The sequence below is a fragment of the Eptatretus burgeri genome, chromosome 6, assembly GCF_056783735.1.
Source record: "Eptatretus burgeri isolate ZD-2024b chromosome 6, Ebu_testis_v1, whole genome shotgun sequence".
Classification (NCBI taxonomy): domain Eukaryota; kingdom Metazoa; phylum Chordata; class Myxini; order Myxiniformes; family Myxinidae; genus Eptatretus; species Eptatretus burgeri.
This window is the reverse complement of record NC_140966.1, coordinates 87,950,388-87,971,690: the sequence shown is the minus strand read 5'-3', so window position 1 is coordinate 87,971,690 and position 21,303 is coordinate 87,950,388. Positions and strand designations below refer to the sequence as shown.

Below are 21,303 nucleotides of genomic sequence, written 5' to 3'. Positions count from 1 at the left end.
ATGGTCTTACGATCCCTTTTCTGCTTGCTATCCGCTGATTACAAAAAGGCATTCTGAATCTCAAATTTTTCCAGGCAGTCTTCTTTTTGAAAAAACCACAAACTTTCTTTCATAATTAAGTTATTGAAATAAAACCCTTTCTTCAATTTATGGGAAAAAAAAAAAGACAATACAAGTATGTAAGAGAGCTATAAATGTAGGAATTTGATCAACTGGCTGGTATTCTGCTGATGGCAGGTTCAAATCCCAACAAATCTCAACTCCAGATGGTTGGAAATAACAAACAATCTCGTGCGTTCTTTGCCAAGTGGCACAGCATCAGTGGCATAGTCACACGCCAATAATGATGATGCAACCTACAGATTATCTGCGTATTCTTGATTAGTTGATAGACTATATAAAACAAATATGTACTGTAAAGTTGTTTGAAGAAGAAGTGTTTGAGACTTCTCCAAAATAAAGGCAAAGTAAATATACCAGGAATATTAAAAGCTGTCACACAATGATACGTACTTGTGCACAACATTTAAAGCACTAACTCTAAGCCTTGGGCACACACATTGAAACCATCAAGAGAAGCCATCATGGCGAGAAATCAGTTTTGCTTGTATCACCTGCCAGTGGGTGTCTTTGTGTTTTTGCTTCTGTTTGCAAGTGCTGTCAATTGAGTGACTCATTTTCTCACAAATTATGCTCCTCCATTTGTGCATGTGTTATCACTCCCAATGCATGGTGTTTGATGGGATGCTTTATTTACATTTTCATTTGGTGACGTGAGTCCATTGGGAAGGGGAAGCGGAAGGGTAAGCACGTATAATATATATGTGTGGTGGGGGGATGGAATGTAGGAAGCCATGATTTATGAGAGACTATTGCCATATTAGAGATTGAGTTCATTTGAGTCAGATGGTTTTGGAGACTGACATGTTTCTGAAACATCAAAAAGGAAGCGTATTCAGTTTATATAAAAACTCAGCACCAAACACCAGACTTTTAAATTAATTATGTCAATGTATTTGAAATTCACCTGCAAAATTCCTGGGCATCGTGACAGCATATATGTCTGCTATAACATTGTACGATAATTGCATTCATCATCCAAGAATAATGGATGTTTAACTGGGCATCCTGTCGACTGGCATCAGTTGGTGGACGTTAAAAGTCTCACAGACTCCTTCGCGAAGAGTAGGTGAGCTATCGCCGGCACTCTAGCCAAATTCAAACTTCCTGCTATAACCCAGTGGAGCAATGCATCAACAGCCCCACCACGCCCCTGCGAGAACCGACACAGTCACATGCTGCAAACAATCGGCGACAACGATCTGAGAACACTCACCTGCCATTTGCACAGAGGAATCCCCTTAGTGTATGGCTTCAACGCCATCGGTTTCAAACTTCTCAAAGGACACCGATAAGTCAATACGAGGAATGCTCAAAACCTTCCTGAGTGATTCCATATTCAACTCTGCATCCTATAATGGAAGCTTATATAACAAAATGTATTTGGCCTAATTATCGTTTCAAAATCAATTTTAAGTTATAAACCGAAAATTCATGGCACGTGGCTGTAAACAACTTTTTTGCTGATATTTAAATAAAATCCATCTGAAACGCAGTGCCTCATAGTAGTGCAGTAGATTAAAGAAAAATCGTTCAGATTGTGAAAAAAGTGTGAAAATTGGCACACATGTCCATTTTTATATGTTCTTTCATATAAGAGCAGGACACACCTGATCAGGATACATTTAAGGCCGCCATCTTGAGTTTCAAAATGGCCACCACCGAAATAATATTTTATGATATCTCGGTCACCAAGAGACCTAGCAAAATGAATAAAGAGTCTAATCCAATGTTTTCACACACAAAGAATCGAATAAACACACTTAAAATGCTCTATTGTCAGTCTTTCTGCTTTAAAATGACATATACACTGTCCCAAGTATAGTTAATCTAGTCTAGATACAGTTCTGACTTCAATCTGTCTGATAACATGTTCCTGCACAATGGCAAAGTTCAGTGCATGGGAGAGATGCACAGAAACATTGGCATGGTGGTCTGCATGCCTTTTTGCAGCCACATTTGATCAGCTCTGTGCAGGATTTGGCCGCCTCGGTAAGTGCTGTCCAGAAAGGTATGCACTGTTCAATGGCGTTCTTCGTCCATCCCCAGTCGCATGGGCTTGGTAACTGCTGCTTAGATATCAGCACTTGGCCCCAGATGTGTCCTGCCTGGTATGTCGACCTCTTGATATGTTCCGTGAGGGCTGCCTTTGTGGGGGGGAAGGCGATCTATTTGTCTTCCTTTCGCGAACAGAAGCTTCCTTGCCTAATTCACCTCGGTGCATTCACTGGTTCTATCATAAAGACGTATGACGAACCTTTCCAGTTGGCACACATTCTCATCTGAGACTGATGAAGGCTCTTGGGATAACTCAAAAAAGTGTCCGTTATATCCGGGTGTCTCTAAGTGGTGTCGCTCTTGTTTTGACATGCCAAGATTGAGATCCAGATGAATCTCTACAGGTTTTCTTTGTGTTGAACACTATTAGCTCAGACAGAGATAAGGCTGTTTTTGTTGAAGCATCTGATGCTTGCTTTTGATGTTGGATACTTGGTCATCTCAGGATCATTCTGACAAGAGCTCGGACACTTTCTGGGACAACATCATTTTCACATCCAGGTTTCATGGATCCATCAAAAGAATATTCTTTGGCAAAAATGTCCTACCTCAATATTTGTGCTGCACAAACTAAGTGGATTGCATCATCATCATCATTGTTGGAGCAAGCTATTTTAATCGCTTCTCCAATGTTGGAATTAAACATGAGGACCACATCTCTTCCTTGAGTTTGAGCTCTCATATCTGGGATTAAGCACAACAGTCTCTCCTTCAATCGTGTTGTATTGACCTTTCCAGAAAAGTCTGGACTCGTATCTTCTGGACTTCTTCTCTTAATCTGGACTCGTAGAGTCACCCCATATCTGACAATCTGAAGACTGGCAACGTTTCATCTTGGTGGAATTCTTCTATGTACGAAACTAGCTCACCAAGTATTAGACTATCGACTTGAGTGCTTTGGGTGTCTCTTACATGCTGAGCATTATGTTTTCACACACGGTTGGTGACAGAAGTCAGACATGATAGATGATACCTAGCATCTAAGGCATGCATGTCACCTTCGGAGAGCTTTCCCAACAGTTTCCTATCTTGCAGCACGTGCATATCGACGAACTCGAATATCAATTTTGTCAGTCCTTGCGTCATGGAGATACTCATTTGTGTCATCTTCTTCACAAAAGAAACAATTACATGTTCTTGCCATTAAACCCATGCTGCGTTGCCTCATCTTAACAGGACTTGTCTCATATTCAAGGTTTTCTTTTGACTTATTTTTCTAAGCACGTTGGAACTTCTATTTGTCAAACCTGTTTCTGCAGCTTTTGTGCCATACTGCCTGGTTTGTTCTGAGCATGGCTTCAATGCCATATCCACTGTCCCACTTCACAATGTCAATATCCCCTGGTATGGTATCAATTTGATGAAACTCCAAAATATTCTCAGCAAATAGTTTGTGGCTGCATTCTTTATCACTTCCTCTATATTTAGCTATGCTGGGATTAACAAGCTTTTCTTTGGTGTCCTGTTGGCAAATTGCACACAATTTCCAGTCAATCAACACTGTTTTTTTTTTTTTTTGTATACCTTGGTCGAGGCTCGTATGAGAGCTAACACACAACTCACAGCAAGGAGGCATGAGACAAGAGGGGCGGGAGTGGAAGGGACAAAACAGTGGGGAACAGACACATTAGGTGAACTGTGGAAGGGAGAGGGATGGGGATGGGACGGGGAACATGGCGAAGAGAAGATGGACATTTCAGGGACTTTCAGGAAGGAAAGCAGGAGAAATGAAGGAAGTGGGCTTGGGTGGATTATCGGGGGTAGAAAAGATCGAGGATTTGGATGGGGGAAGATAAGCGGTGGTGGTGAACAGCTGTTTTGAAAGCCTGGAGGGAAGAATGGGAAAGAATAGAGTGAGGAAGTTTATTCCAAAGGCGGGAAAAAAGACGAATGAAAGAGTGAAGATGAGCAGTGATTCGTGATTTTGGTAGTTTTACCAGAAGGGGGTTGTTGGCGGACCTTGAGCGCCCTGTGGAAATGTGGTGGGGACAAATCGTAGAGAGAGCAGGGGGGGCAAGGCTGGAGAGGAGTCGGTAGAAGACAGAAAGACCACCGACCAACCTGCGGTGATTGAGTGAGAGGCCCAAAGACTCAGCTTCATTGCGGGAGATACCGATGATCTTAAATGCCCTGGTTTCGACAGCGTGAAGCCGAGAAAGGTGGGAGGCAGGAGCACCAGCCCAGAGGGGAGAGCAGTACTCCATCAGGCTACGGACAAAAGCTTTGTAAGTGGTCAGGAGCTCAAGAGGGCCGAGGAAGGACTTAGCACGACGGAGGATTCCCAGTCGGCGACTGGCTTTTGAGGCGAGGTTGGAAATGTGACTTTCCCAGGAAAGGTCATGGCAGATAGTGAGACCTAGAAGCTTGAAAGAAAAGACTTCTTCCAGAGGATTGTTGAGAAAGTGGATGGGGGGGTTTGTAAATGGTCCTTTCGAAGAGACATAGTGAGAGTGTGAGATTTGTCTGGATTGAAAGACATGTTCCACGTGTTGGACCAGTTTGTGATTTTATCCAGATCTGCAGTGAGCGAAGAAGCTGCTGCTTGCCGGTCTGAGGGATGACAGATGGTACGGCAGAGGGTGGAGTCGTCGGCATGAGAAATAGAGGATTTTCCAGAGAGTCCGAGAGATCATTGATGAAAACCAGAAAAAGAACAGGGCCCAGAATGCTACCTTGAGGAACTCCAGCCTGCACAGGAAGAGGGGATGAAAGAACTCCATTTAGGGCCACACGTTGACTGCGACAGGAGAGGAAGTCTGCGAGCCATGAGTGGAGATGGCCTTGAATACCATGGGAAGAGAGTTTGGTGAGTAGGGCAGGGTGCCAGACTGTGTCAAAAGCACGTGATATGTCCAGGGATACGGCTCGGATTTCCTGTCTGGCATTGAGGACCTCCATCCATTGATGGGAGAGCAGAAGCAGCATATCCAGGGTAGAGTGACCTGGTCTGAAACCAAATTGATGATTGGAAATCAAGCCATTGGAGAAGAGGAAGGATTTCATATCTGAGGCGATGATGGATTCCATCACCTTGCTGATGATTGGGAGAAGGCTGATTGGTCTGTAGTTACAGGGATCTGTTTTTGCACCTTTTTTATGCAGGGCAGTGATGTTAGCAGATTTCCAAGCAGATGGCAGATGACCTTGGGCAAATGAGAGGGTGAATAGAACAGAGAGTGGGTGAGCAAGAGCAGAAGAGCAGGCTTTGAGGACACGTGGGCTGATGCCGTCTGGACCGGTTGCAGAATCTGACTCGAGGTTGTTTTCTCTGGGCATTGTCTTTTAGAAGATGCACCTTCACCAGCTTAGATTATCTTGCACTTTTTGGACATCGTTATAGCATGTCAGTGCAATGGTATCACCGTATCAAATGTCCTGAAAAAAAGAGGAAAAAAATGTGAGTCCACCACCATTACAATTTACAACATATATTTCTGCTTATACACATCTATACATGCATACATCCCATTATTTTCAGACAGCAACTGATTTTTAGTGCATCAATTGCAATACAGATCATATTCACGCATGCAAAGAGTGATAGTGATTGACCCACGCACAGGGACGTTCTCTGGAACGCATGGATCGACTGACAGCTGGAACGACCGCAGACCATAGTTTCAGAGCGAATGACAGACAGACTCTTAGAATTATAACCCCTTTCAAAACATTATATTGAAAATTAAATTGGATAAAGCCATTTCTATACGCTCATAGCATTTTGATATCAAACATCGAGCAAACACTTTTAAGTATTTAGTTGCTTATGAAAGGGTCTCATTTCGATTTTAAAGCAGAAAGACTGAAAAATGGAGCATTATTATAAGTGTGTTTATTGGATTCCTTGTGTGTGACAACATTGGATTCGACTCTTTATTCAAGTGCTTAGGCCTCTTGGTGACCAGGATATCGTAAAAATTGTTTTCGGTGGTGGCCATTTTGAAATTCAAGATGGTGGCCGTAATTGTAGTCTGATCATGTGTGTCCTGCTCTTATATGAAAGAACATAAAAATGGACATGTGTACCAGTTTTCACACTTATTTCACATTTTGAACGATTCTGGTGAAATGTTGACTTAATCTACTGTGCTATAGCGAGAACTATACATTACAGAGTAAACATCTGCACCAGAAAGTGGCAGACAGAAATGGATTCCTCAACTAATTATATCCCCAAATAGCAAACAAAACAAGAAAAAGAGCAATCATAGACTGCAGACCCTCACCAGGACTTTCTTTGTGTGGTGTATTTTGTATGGCGTTTGTGTACTGGTGTGTTATGCAATTAATAAGAGACATAATTCATACTACCACTTTATAACTGCTGGCAGTGATGACTGGGTACCAAGACATCCCGCTTTGATGCAACCCCGCTTTGATTGGACACCTGACCCTGACCCATGATGTTTTCATTATTAGTCAATTGAATTCAGAATAGGATTAAAATCAATTAAAATCAAATGGAAGACCAAATTGGTACAGTCCTGCATTAGAGTAATCAGAAGGAACCCAAACAAGCAAAAAGCAAAGGTGATGTCATCAGGAGGAACCTGGATAGGATTCACATTTCAGCTTCCACTCCTCTACCCCCAAACCCATCAGGCACAGCTAAGTGAGCCTTATTCAAAAAAATAATAAAAAACCAAAAGAAACAAAAACAAAAACAAAAACAAACCCAGATCACAAAAAAAAAACCCAGATCAAAAAATTAAATAATTATGGCTGCCAGACCATGTGCCCGATCAAGTTGAAATTTAAAACAGGTATTTCACTTCGCTACTTGACCATAATTATGATGTTTCATGTCGATTGATTAAGCGGTTCCAGAGAAAACATGACTTAATATTTTCTTCAATCCAATATGGCTGCCAAACCATGTGACCTATCAATTATTCCTGAACAAAATTGTACACTCAAGGCTTGGGGAACATTTGTGTGAAGTTTCCCCTCGATCTGTCCAGCCATTCTGGAGAAGAAGATATTGATAGGTTTTCGGGTAAATCCAATGTGGCTGCCAAACCATGTAACATATGACATCGTATGTGTGAACCTTTTGTTTCTCATGGGTAGGTGGTCATACGTATAAAGTTTCGATTCAATCTGGTCAGCCATTTCAGAGATTTTTGAAGGTTAAGAAAACCCAAAAACAATGTGGCTGCCGAACCACATGACCGATGACGTCATCAAAAAAAATTATGGACCATTTTATCCCGAGATGACCCTCAAAAATTTTCATACTGATCAGATGTAGCTTTCTACATATGCATTTATGACGTCATAAAGAACGTACCAAAGACATCATTAAAAAAAATCACACTCACTCCCCATGAGGAGTGTGCCAAGCAAAAAAACACTTGCCGTGTGCCAAGTTTCAATTTTTTCCTTGTTGCGGTTTCAGTGATACAGAGGTCCAAAGTTTTTCCGTTTTTCCAATATGGCTGCCACACCACGTGACCTATGACGTCATAATTATCATTTCAACATTCCACATGAGTAGTCGCTCCTGTGGTGAAAAATTTGTCTCAATCCAACAAGCGGTTGCAGAGAAAAACACTAAAGTTCTGTGCGGACAAACAAACAAACAAACAGACAGACAGACAAACAGATAAACAAACAAACAAGAAAAAGACGGCATGCAGAGCATGATACTTGCAAAATCCATAAAACAAATTAGACCTCAACAATAATTGGTGGTTGAAGTAAAAGATCAAATGTGAAACTCCTCTTCAAATTTGAGGTCAATCAGATGAAAATTGATATTTTTTTTAGACTGAAATTGAAGATTTTTGAAGTTTGACCTTGAGTTGATCTTTGACCTTTTGACCTCAAAAATAGTTGGTTTTCCAATCCAGTGATGCAACGTGCAAATCTTGTTCAAATTTCAAGTCAATCGGATGAAAAATGACGATTTCAGAAATTCGACCTCAAGATGACCTTTGACCTCAAAATCAATAGGCTTCTCAGCTGAAACTACCTACACAACTTGGTAAAGTTTCATAAGGATCGGTTTAGAATTGTGACCTGTAGGCAATAAACAGACAGACAAACAGACAGACAGACAGACAGACAGACAGACAGACAGACAGACAGACACAGAGAGAATAACAAAATCGACTGACCGATCAATATTACATGTACTTGAAAAAATCTTCGATTTTGCAAGAAACAAATGGATCCAAATGCAACACTCTCTCCTTCGGCGAGGGTAATTATAACAAGGAGTGGCTGGCTGGGACAATGAAGAAGATAGGTGTATACTCAAGCTTGCACCGGAAAAGAAACATCGATAAGAGAAGCTGCAGCAATAAACATACAGCAGATAATAACAGGTTAAAATTTTAAAATTCAGATGTTGCTCTGTGATCAGAATCCGTCTCCAGTGACCAGTATGGGAAAGGGAAAGTGATGGACGGAAATTGAACTCTCACACATAAAGGGATACCTGGCTTTAATACAGTCACCGGGAAATGAACAACTTCATTAAAGACTGCAGTGCAACTAATATACTCAGAGAAACATAAACATGAATACCTTTTCGCTGCTGAAAAGCGCTGAAACAGAGCGACTTGTTTGATGAGAATTACCTTTCACTGCCCACGTTAATCTGTATTAAGAGATAACAAATTGTATCTATCACTGATGCATTGGACAGACTATACCTATTAGAGGAATAGCAGCTAGTACAAGCTGTCGCAGACTAATTACAATGGCAGATTTTTGGAATAAAAAAATGATAACTACTGCTGGACTGTCAGGATGGCTTCGAAGTATGTGTATTGGTGGCCTTCGAGCTGTCTAGTCTGGGTTCAAATCCCGACATAGCCATAAATGGTCGGCCTGAAATTTTGCATGCAGGGCGAGGCATCAATGCATGTGCTGTCCGTCCATCGGAACGAGGTTAAGCTGAAGGAGCCACCTGCCAGCATTAGTTGGTGGACGTTAAACATCCCATAGTGTATTTCACAGAGAAGACAAGTTACTGCCAGCACCGTGAGCAAATAACAAATTCCTGCCAATTTAATGCCAGGCCTGGCCATTTCATTCCAGAAAGGCATTGGGCCAGAACCGTTGTCCCCAGCTGACCCCACATGAAGGTGCGAATAATTTGTCCCTTTGGAGAAGAGGAGGAAGACATAGAAGTAGACGTAAAAGAAGAAGACTGCCTCCATTTCAACATTTTTCTTGCCTCTACTCTCATTCCCGATTGAGGTGTCAGTAAAATAATTTCTGAGCATTGTTCAATGCTGCTTTTCAAAACCATTTCAAAACCATGCTGCTTGTGATCACCTCCATTATTGCCGTAGAAAAGAACAGGTTGGACTTTCATTCGAAATGCCAGTTGCCGCAGGACTGTCATGATGCACTACACTATCCCAACTCTCTGGTTCCATGGGCTGGACTGGATGGGCATTCTCGGTGTCTCCTTAACCAGGCCGTCTGGCGACATTGTGCTAAAAAAGCATGGGTTGTAATCTCTTTCTTGATGGCATTTCCTCTCTGCCACTTGCACTCAGTGTGACGGCACATGCAGGCCAGAACTGAGTGGTGCGGCACACACAGTGGTCGCCTTGGCTCACCCCTCACTGGCGCATGCTCTGTGAAACTTGTGCTCAGTCCTGTAGCACAAAGGTCAACACTTGGTGGTGTTACCATGGCGAGTTCCGCATAGATTTGAGTTTCCTCTTGCGCCTTGTCAATCATGTGCCCGCAATCAAACGCCAGGGTCGTGACCAATTTGTCTCTCTTGCACTCTGCAGTTATATGGCCTCTACTGTCGTCGTCTTTCAACTCTCACCCTGGCATCACCAAATTTAGCCTTTCATCTTGTCAGAGCTTCTCCAGTGCATCCCTGGTGGTGGCACACCCACCCATGCCATCCCAATACATGGTCATCGGCACTTTCATCTGTCACATTTCAAGGCTCTTCCGTTATGATGCTGGCTTCATTCCCGTTTCAAAACGCTCATGAATAAACATTTCTGAAATGTTGTGAGTGCAATGATGAACAGTACTATTTTGCACCAAATCAGCCACATCAGTGGCTTCAGGTTACTCAGTTATTTCATGAGCATTTTGTCTGCATGCCCTCTGGTCCAGCCTTTGGCTCTCTTCCTAATACACTCCTCAATGACTATTTTATTGTTTTTTATTTACTTGTAGCTGTTACATGGATACAGTCATTAAGTAGTACATTCTTATATAATTACTCCAAAAACAAGCAATAATAATGCTGAGTTTAAAATCAGTCAGTTTAAAACCACAACCAAACGTTGGGGACCCCAGTACAGGTCACCCCCTATTTTACACAACTGACAGTCCCTCCAACAAAGATGACATTGAAATTTTCAGAAGCTTTAGAACCTAAATCTTTGATGTAAGCATGTTGGAATTCTCTTCCTTAACTGCAAATTAATTGGTCTTACAGAGCCAAAGGTACAAACACTCAGCAGCAGGCTACTTGACATTATAAAACTTCTCAACATTTAAACAGCAATTATCTTAATTATGCATTTATTTATTCCAATATTTTATTATTAAAAAACAATTACATACAGAAATCTCGGTTGGAGGAGAAGCAAAAAGGATTGGGGGCAAGCTGATATAGGATATAAGCCTTTTGGTATTTGAGGATCATGGAAGAGTGTGTTCACATGTTGCATGAATGAATGCATTTGGAGACAAAAGTCTTCCTATAAAATGGCTGTTGAAAACATTTAGTTTTCGTTATAGCTGGTTTTTAACTCTTTTATACATAATCTTTCGGTGTCGAACAGTTCAGGGCCCTGTCACACCTTGACGTTTTAGCCAGCGTATGGCAACGTATCAAAATGTATGTAAAACGCTGGCGTACGCTGAACTATTGATGTTTTTTTTCAGTTTTGGGCGTTTTCATAACGAGTTGGACGTATGCATAATGTATTAGTAACGTACACAGAACGTTTCGATAACTTACAGATAAATTATACCAACGAATGTTTAGCGTGTTGTCGGCGTTCAGAACCTATGCCCAAAGATAGTCTAACTTATGCATAGCCTGCAGCAGCGTATCGCCAACGATCACGTGGTGTAGCCTATTAATAGGCTGCCGCTCAACGATTTAAAGGCCCTGTCACACCTTGACGATTTAGCCAGCATATGCCGACGTATGAAAAATTTGTCTAAAACGCTGGCACACGTCGAATACGTTATGGATAAGTTTTGTGTACGTTAAGAGCACGCTGAAGCACACTGGCATACGTCGTAGCACGCCAAGCTCATCGACAAATTTGAAGCATGCTAAAAAATTTTCGACGTATGCCAGCGTATGACTCACACGTTCCGCATATGCTGGCCATAAGTTGTAGGCACGTTATGCGATCATTGACACACGTCGACACACGTTACTTGTAAGTTACTCATAAGTCGAAACACGTCGAGGTAATGTTAAGCATACCCGAAACTTATTTCTAACCTATGAGCAACGTGCTTTGAACCTATGAGTAACGTGTTTTGAACCTATGAGCAACGTGCTTTGAACCTATGAGTAACGTGCTTTGAACCTATGAGTAACGTATCTCCAACGCATATTGACGTATGTAGACGTATTTGATGTCTTCCGGACGACCACAGAACTTACTGAACGTGTTTCTAACTTACAGCTACTGTATAATGGCGTATTGGCAGCGTTTAGGGGAATTGGCATATAAAAATGGGGTTCACACAGGAGGAACCCATCAGTGTTCCAGACTCGATGGTTTTTAAATTTTTTTTCTTCGGCATGACGGTGATGTTGACACTTCGATTTCTAGTGCGGTAATGATTTAAATCGTTGAGTGGCAGCCTATTAATTATATTATATAAACACATTGAAACACAGAACTTCACGATTGAAACACAGAACTGCATGCAATGACATGAGTACAGCATATCCCCCAGTCTTGAGAATTTCAGCATGGATGCCACAGATCCAAGGTGCTTTAACCATTTTTAACCGGTTCACCACAGCCTGTGTTTCCACAAAAGAAGGTGGATCATAGCTGATTGGAGGGTCAGTAATTGGGAGAGTAACACGCCTGACAGACAACTCAACAGTTGGTGGATCAGCCTGGTACAAGCGCTCAAAGTAAACGGCCCAGCCGGCCTTCACTTCGGACTGCTCTGTGAAGACCCACCACACTCCGCTCTAACTGCAGTACACCGAGGGAAGGGCTTGGAGGAAGGCAATGGGTGAATTCCCCTGTAAGCAGGACAAGAATCACCTGACCACAAGTGATGCTTTACCCCCTCACAGAATCCTCACACATAGACCTCCTTGTCCACTCTCAGCGCACGTAGATTTATGCCTCAACTCCCTGAACAGCTCAGCTCTGCCTTTAAGCCTGTCCATTCGACTCTCATCAATGGTATCCAGTGTCCCTTGAGAGAAAAAATTCTTCTTTGCCGTACGGTTAGTTCCAAGACATCCACTAGCAACATCAAGGATGGTGATCTTGAAGGCACTCCCACAACTCTTCAAGATTCCCCAAAACACCCAGACCCCCAAAATCCCCACTCAGCCTGTTCGCAAACTCCTCAGCGACCCTCTCATCCTTGAGCTTGCCAACATCCAGCCGAGGCTGGGATGGTACCATTCTCCCAGATTTAAGCTGCAACTTCAGAGTTACTACCACACAAGCCTGTGGTTGGTATTGAGGAACTGAGTACTCCGGTAGACCCTGCAGTTCTGGATCATCATCCAGCGACCGTCAATGAGGACATGGTCAATCTCCTTTGCCGCATCGCCAGCGTTGGAATAGCAAGTCCAGCGATGAGCTTGTGGGAGCTGAAACCCTGAACTAGCCTCCCTAAGTCCAAGACTTCTTGCAAAGTCAAGGAACTTAGTGCTCTTGTGATTTACAGTTCTAGACCCATGAGGAACAACACATGTTGTTGTATCCCACACAACAACACATAACCATCCCTATCAGTTCCAGTCGATGCATTGAAATCCCCCAAGACTAGAAGTGTATCTCGCCTGGGGCACTGATCAACCACAGACTCGAGCGTGGCGTAGAATGCATCCTTCACGGTGAGATCACTCGCCTCAGTCGGAGCATAAACAGAGACCAGGGAAATGACACCTAAGGAGTGATGAATCCTTAATCTCATAACACGCTCGTTGACCGGTATTACCTCAATTACCATTGGAGTCAGATTATTGGACACAGCTACAGCAACTCCTTGGGAATGGTAACCATCAGAGTGACCATACCAATAGTAGGTGTAACCACCCACCATGATCTTGCCACCATCCGGTCTCTGAAACTCAGAGAGTTCTGCAATACCGAAGTTGAAATGCTTGAGCTCAGATGATAACAGAGACAGGTGATCATCCTCTCTTTGGGATAGGACATTCCGGGCATCCACCCAAAGGGACTGCCTCAGGGTAACCCAAGGTGACCGCCGTCTGGCGGACGACACCTCAACACCACCCGACACGCACTACCACAAACTGCCCCGAGAAGGTTACCCCGTGCTTTTCTTCCTATCATCAAAGAGTGGGAGTCCCAAAGGAAAATAAAAAGAAAGATGGAAAAAACAACCAAGAAAAAGATGTCATGCAGAGTACGATACTTGCAAAATCCACCCTTCTCTCCAAAGGTTGCCATAGATACATCAAATTGTCCATTTAATTAAGATTAAAATTGACAATCTTAATCAAAGCTTAGGTCAATCGGATGAAAATTGATTATTTTTCAGATTGAAATTGATTTTAGAAGTTTGACCTTGAGATGACCTTTGACCTTTTGACCTCAAAAATAGTTGGTTTCCAAATTCATTGATGTACTATGCAATTGCTGCTTAATTTCCAGGTTAATCAGATGAAAAATGATGATTTTTAATATTAAAATTCATGATTTTAGATGTTTGCCCTTAAGTTAACCTTTGAGCTTTTGACCTCAAACAGTTGGTTTCCCATTTCAGTGATGCAACAGGCAAATCATGTTCAACTTTCAAGTCAATCGGATGAAAAATGACGATTTTAGAAATATGACCTCAAGAAGACTTTTGACCTCAAAATCAATAGCCTTCTCGGTTGGGACGACCTCTACAACTTGGTAAGGTTTCATGATGATTGGTTTAGAAATGTGACCTGCAGGTGATTGACAAACAAACAAACAAACAAACAAACAGACAGACAAAATAACAAAATCGATGAACCAATATACTTGAACAATCTTTGATTTTGTAAATAACAAGAAAAAGATGTCGTCCAGAGCACGATACTTGCAAAATCCACCCCCCTCTCTAAAGGTTTCCATGGATACATCAAATTGTCCATTTCATTGAGATTAAATTGACAATCTTAATCAAAGCTCAGGCCAATCGGATGAAAATTGATTATTTTTTGAGATTGAAATTCATGATTTTAGAAGTTTGACCTTGAATTGACCTTTGACCTTTTGACCTCAAAAATATGTGTTTCCAAGTTCAGTGATGCACGATGCAATTGCTGCTTAATTTTCAGGTTAATTGGATAACAAATGATTTTAGAAATTTGACCTCAAGATGACTTTTGACCTCAAAATCAAAAGTTGGTAAAGTTTCATGATGATCGGTTTAGAATTGTGACCTGAAGGCGATTGACAAACAGACAGACAGACAGACAGATAGACAGACAGACAGAATTACAAAACTGACCTATATACTTGAAAAATCTTCGATTTTGCAAGTAATAAACAGACAAGCCGGTAGGCGACGAGGGATCCGCGAGGATCAAAGCGCTGGATATGATGCTTTTCATTCTGACCGTTCCACCGACGAAGATTCATTGCCAAGACGTATTGGTTCACATACAATTGTTCCTCTGCCTGGCACGACTTTTCCTTTTGCGTATTTTGCCAACTGGCACTCCTCACAGGACTACCATTTGAAAAATAAAACCTAAATCAAAAATCGGCTCGAGTAAAATTTTCTAAGTATCTCGAAGTGTTTAATTCCGAAGTCTCGTTTCTCCACATTCAAAACTGTAGGACAAGAATAGAAAATATTGAACGTAGGTCGAGAAAAAGTATTTTTTTCGAATTTTGCGTATTTCAGCCCCGACACCATTGGTGATCAAATCTGGAAAAATGCTGCGGTTCAATCTTGTAGTAGTTATTAAACGATCCATACACCAAATTTGAACGTTCTGCCGTCGACGGTTTCCGAGGTCAAGGTCACTTAACATATTCCCTGGTTCACCACCTTTCCGCATTCGGAGGGCTGCCATTCGGAAACTATGAGAGATAGAGGAACGTTATGCTGTCGCGATAACTACATGGGGATGCAAGGAATAGGCAGGAGTTGGTCCGGTCGCTCTACCTATCATAGAAGCCACGCTACGTCAGTTACCGTTTGGGTTCTTAAAACGCGGTTTTTTGGCCGCTGCATAGCAACGGGTGGTTGCTTAGCAACGAAACTCAAACGCGCACACTCCCAGCCCATATGGCACCTGTTCGCCAAGTTTCATCGAAATCGGTTTTCTGGTTTGTGCTGTGGAGTCTCGCGTTGCGCGCGCACGCACGCATGCACGCACGCACGCACGCACGCACGCACGCACGCACACACACACACACACACGGAAAACCCGACAATAAGGGATATCTAGCGAATCCCAACAAACAGACAGACAGACAGGGATGAACACATAACCTCCATCCACCTTGGTGGATGGAGGTAGAAATATAAAAATATTGACGATTTTAAGCGACTTTACTTTGACCTCTTGACCTCAAAAGCAAAAGGCTTCATTGACCCAATGTGCAAACCCTGCTAAAATTTTAAGTCAGATTGAAATTGACGATTTTGTGACCTTGACCTTTGACCTGAAAACAATTAGATCTAGCTTTTGATTGGTAAACCAATTCAGTGATGCAACAGTATGCAAATTCTTAAAATTTCAGGTAAATTGGATGAAAATTGACGATTTTATGTTAACCTTTGACCTTTTGACCAAATTATGAATTTGACTTCTCCATATTCTCATAATAAAGCTTTGTTGAAAAATTGATGACAAAAGCTCAAAGTGGCAAAAAGTTACAGCCCGGACGGACACATACGCACACACGCACGCACGCGCGGGCGGGTGGGCGCGCGATTGCGAAATCCCGTCTCCCGCGGCTGATTAACTAGATTATCAGAAAATGAAGGCACGGATCTCAGGTTCATATTGATATTGGCTCACCACACTGAAGGGTGGCCTGGTTGGTATTCCCATCTGCCTACAGGGCTCATGATGGTCGCATACCAGATTCAAATATCAATACTGTTTTGATTTGTCAATTGTCTACTAATTTCCTTGTACTTTTGAGGTAAAAGTACAATGATCTCTCCCAATGACCTCACGCTACGTGTAATGCACATGTATAAGCTCCTCTATGAGTCTTATATTCTGCAAAAAAAAAAAAATCAAACACTCCAACATTCTACCTGTTGATTATTCTCTTACATATACATGAAAGGCTTTTCACAAAATAGAAGTTTCTGTACCTCACAATTGCCTTCCATAAATATGCAGCCAGTTTGATCAAACATTCTTTTCTTATGGTGATTGCTGAACCGTAAGTTTGCAGTTACAATAGTTACAGCAGATACATCATGTTAGGAATGAACAGTTGTACGAGATATGTGAGACATATTTCCAAGTTGGAAGACCCAAAAGAGGTTCTGCTGTTCTTCCCGTGAGTGTGCTTGCGGGCGGACCCGTCTTGAAAATAATACATTGTTTATTGGACACAAGAGCGTGTGCGTGCGTAAGCATGTATCAGCTTGTATCATGAATACGACCGATTTGAAAAGACTCACAAGAGCACTCCACCTTTCTTCCCGACTTTCACGAACCCTTCTTTATAACCTCTTCACGCTCTTTATTTCATATGTGTCGGCAGGCATTTGTGACATCTGCCACAATACCATGAAAACCCCTCAGAGATGGCAACATAACCAAAGTGACTCTTCAACATGGAGCTCCATTATCCAAGGCCAAAAGCCTTTCTCAAAATATTTTTGAAAGTAATTGTTCAAACGTTTTGTCTACTTTTTCATCACTCACCAAAATGGCTGCTTGTAGTGCCATGCCCACATGCATATGTACTTGCACTATAATTACCTCGACCACCGAATGTGGACAGATGTTATGTTTACACCCCTGTGTGTTTGTTTGTCTGTTTGTGAGCAGGATATATATTAAAAAAATTTAGAGTCGGATTTGGCTGAAACTTGGTGGACAGGTTGGGCATGTCACAAGGACAAATTGATTAGATTTTGGTGAAAATTTGAATATGGATCCTAATTTTTTTTAAGTGATTCTTCACCATTGAGAGATACACTATGTGGCCAAAAGTATGTGGATACCTGCTTGTTCAACATCTCATTCCAAAATCATGGGCATTAATATGGAGTTGTCCCCCCCCCCCTTTGCTGCTATAACATCCTCCATTCTTCTGGGAAGGCTTTCCACTCGATGTTGGAACATTTCTGTGGGGATTTGCTTCTATTCAGCCACAAGAACATTTGTAAGGTCAGGTAATGATGTTGGGTGATTAGGTTTGACTCGCAGTCGGCATTCCATTTCATCCCAAAGGTGTTCGATGGGGTTGAGGTCAGGGCTGTGTGCAGGCCAGTCAAGTTCTTCCACACTGATCTCAACAAACCATTTCTGTATGGACCTCGCTTTGTGCATGGGGGCATTGTAATGTTGAAACAGGAAAGGGCCTTCCCCAAACTGTTGCCACAAAGTTTGAAGCACAGAATCATCTAGAATGTCATTGCATGCTGTGGCGTTAAGATTTCCCTTTACTGGAACTAAGGGGCCGAGCCCGAACCATGAAAAACAGCACCAGACCATTATTCCTCCTTCACCAAACTTTAGAGTTGGCACTATGCATTCGAGCAGGTTGCGTTCTCTCGGCATTCGCCAAACCCAGATTAGTCCGTCGGACTGCCAGACAGTGAAGCGTGATTCATCACTTCAGAGAACGCGTTTTCACTGCTCCAGATTCCAATGGGGGTGAGCTTTACACCACTCCGGCCGACGCTTGGCATTGCACATGGTGATCTTAGGCTTGTGTGCGGCTGCTCGGCCATGGAAACCTGTTTTATGAAGCCCTCAACAAATAGTGCTTGTGCTGACGTTGCTTCCAGAGTCAGTTGGGAACTCGGTAGCGAGTGTTGCAATCAACGACAGACGAGTTTTCCGTGCTACGCACTTCAGCACTCAGCGGTCCGGTTCTGTGAGCTTGTGTGGCCTCCCACTTCATGGCTGAGCTGTTGTTGCTCCTCGACTTTCCACTTCACAATAACAGCACTTACAGTTGAGTGGGGCAGCTCTATCAGGGTGGAAATTTGATGAACTGACTTGTTGGAAAGGTGGCATCCTGTGACGGTGCCATGTTGAAAGTCACTGAGCTCTTCAGTACGGCACATTCTACTGCCAATGTTTGTCTGTGGCGATTGCATGGCTGTGTGCTTGATTTTATACACCTGTCAGCAATGGGTGTGGCTGAAATAGCCGAATCCACTAATTAGAAGGGGTGTCCTCGTACACTTTTGGCCTTGTAGTGTTGGTCCAAAAACTATGTATAGCATGGTATCTCAAAATGTTGTGGGCGAGTTATGACAAAACTGAGTGGACGAGTTGTTTTGGTGACAAGAACAAGCCGATTTGATTTAGGTTAATGTCCGGGTTCAGATCTGACCTATCAGTGGGATACAAAATGTGAACTATTCAGCCTGACAGAGGAATGCGCTCTACCGAGTGCCATTGCAGTTTGAGTAGTATCTGTTTGAGTTTGTGTGTTTGATTTAATTGCACTCCTGAAGCCCTGGATGTAATTTGTTGAGTGGGAGGGGCGATTACAAGTCAATATAAAATATTAATTCTGTGGCAATTAACCCATCCGCAAGAATGGGTTCTTTGCCAGCAATAATAAGCCTAATAAAAATAAGAATATTAACCAAGAATCGAAAGAAGACGATTAACCGAGAATGAAAAGGAGAAAAAACCCTAAATACAGTGACATCAATCATTCCTCCACACTGCCTGTCATATGTTTTGTCAGGCGTTTGTTATATCAGATTGAAGGGAGATATCCATGACATGCGTCTGGTGATAATGCAGAAGTTATATTCTTAAAAAATTTTGTAAGTGTTATTTTACAGAATGCCATGTCCTCATCTCTCCTCTTCAACCAAAACTCTTCAAACGATCATGATATTACAACAAGGCATCTCAACTCCTCAAATTAGGATGTCATCCGCAAACGACGCAAGCTTGTTGTCGGATGGAGGAAGCTCGTCCCATCTAATCAATCATTCTATAAGCTATCGTGACATTATCATCACATGTGTTTTGCTGTCTTTTTCTCCCCATTTGCCATCCTCATTTTTGGGCACCTTGGAATAAACGGACCACAGTACATTACACAATTTAGACGAAGAGTATTACCATGAAATGTCAGGTCAGACTTGCTGAAGTGGATGCACCACGAGGTTTATCAGAGACATGAAGGAATTACATAAATAATGATTGTACCAAGTAATAAATAAAGATATCAATAAACCAGGATTTTGAGAGGAATTAAGAACAGACTGCACAAAGAGATAATGATGTCACAAAGGAGCAGGTAATCATAATGATGCTGCATTGAATTTACAATTTTTCATCAAAACAGGCTATATCCTGAGCCATTAAAACCAGAACCAATAGGTGGATAATGTACTAATAATAATAATAATAATAATAATAATAATAATAATAATAATAATAATGCAAATTCCAATCTGCTGCGGTTACAGTCCGCCACTGATGAATGAGTGATTGATCTCTGTCCGACTGTGCATTCATCATTTATTTTTTTCGAGTAAAAATCTCGTGCTTCACCGTAAAATACCTGCAGCTCTCGCAGGCCAGTGCTGAGATTAGATTCCAAAGTCTTTAGCAATTGGGCCACACCAGCCACATCTCCTGGAACCCTTGGACCATGATCAAAGGCATTTTCTATCCCGGCTATGACATCTACTGTTGGATGTCTCTTCAGTAACTGAAATATCAGAAAAAAACAAATGACAACAAAATTCCCAACCACACCAATTCATCTCGAAATCCTCTGTCAAAGTATGAACATTACTTCCAATGTACAGTCTAAAAACCAAACCTCATTTTGGAGATCCTCCAGCCAGGATGATTTGCATCTGGACAGATCAGGCCCTTCAGGGCTCCAGATCCCTAACTTGGAACACATGAAGGAAGCAAGCCCTGAGGGGAAAAGGTAAGTACAACATTGACAATGCAATGACAATTCTATCAACTTTTAAAAACCATTAATAAATCTGAAAAGGTAGAGAATCTAAGGTATGTCATATGCTTCTTAGAATCTCATCAGGGACCCCCAAAGGCAGGACAAGCACTGCCTCAATACAGACATCACTGGCAAATTCACCGAAGCTGGACTTACTGCCTAAAACGTATAGATTTTCACATATCAGATAAAGTAATAATTTTGATTTTAATCTGAGTAATTCAAGAAATTTAAAATTGAGAAAAGGAGGCAAAGGCAATAAAAGAACAGAGTGTGGAAAACAATGGAGATAAAGGGAATGGAGGTTGGAAGAAGAAAAGAGTAAACTCAACGGGCACTTGTACAACTGCGAGCAGTTTTGCCCCAAGCCGCACGCATTGATCAGTGAAGAACTTTCAGAGAATAATTTTAGAGGTCTTTGCTTTGATCCAATATGGCTGTCAGACAATGTGACTGATAACGTTTTAATGATCAAACTATATTCCCAAAAGGACAGTCAATCATATATGTATATAAAGTTTCGCATCGATCTGTCGAGCGTCTCTGGAGAAGAAGATTTTGGAAGATTCATTTTCAATCAAATATGGCTGCCAGAACATGTCACAATGACGTCATACATTTAAAACTTACCTCAAATTTGGAAGTAGATCACATGTATGAAGTTTCAAATTTTTCCGATAAGGATTTTGATTCATGCAATTATGGCTGCCACACCAGGACACCGATGACATCATTGTTACCAATCTTTATTCCCCATGTGGAGTTCATGACTTCTGTCAAGTTTCAATTTTTTTCATTGAGCGGTTTCAGAGAAGATATCCAAAGT

The 21,303-nt window shown here is 41.9% G+C and overlaps 1 protein-coding gene across 8 annotated transcripts in view; it reads right to left on the bottom strand.

Annotated features, from left to right (window-relative positions):
- The window catches only part of LOC147025274 (adhesion G protein-coupled receptor L2-like), a 410,056-nt gene that overhangs the window by 190,662 nt on the left and 198,091 nt on the right, over positions 1–21,303 (bottom strand). For all 8 annotated transcript variants that reach the window (XR_015059417.1, XR_015059418.1, XM_085886098.1 and 5 more), the window contains 2 exons: positions 20,334–20,434; positions 20,070–20,219 (listed from right to left, as the gene is read on the bottom strand). Coding sequence is in view for 6 of the 8 variants with exons in the window: in XM_085886098.1 (XP_085742224.1) it covers positions 20,070–20,219; positions 20,334–20,434 (251 nt within the window). In the remaining 2 variants the exon portion in view is untranslated. The remainder of the gene's footprint in view (positions 1–20,069; positions 20,220–20,333; positions 20,435–21,303) is intronic.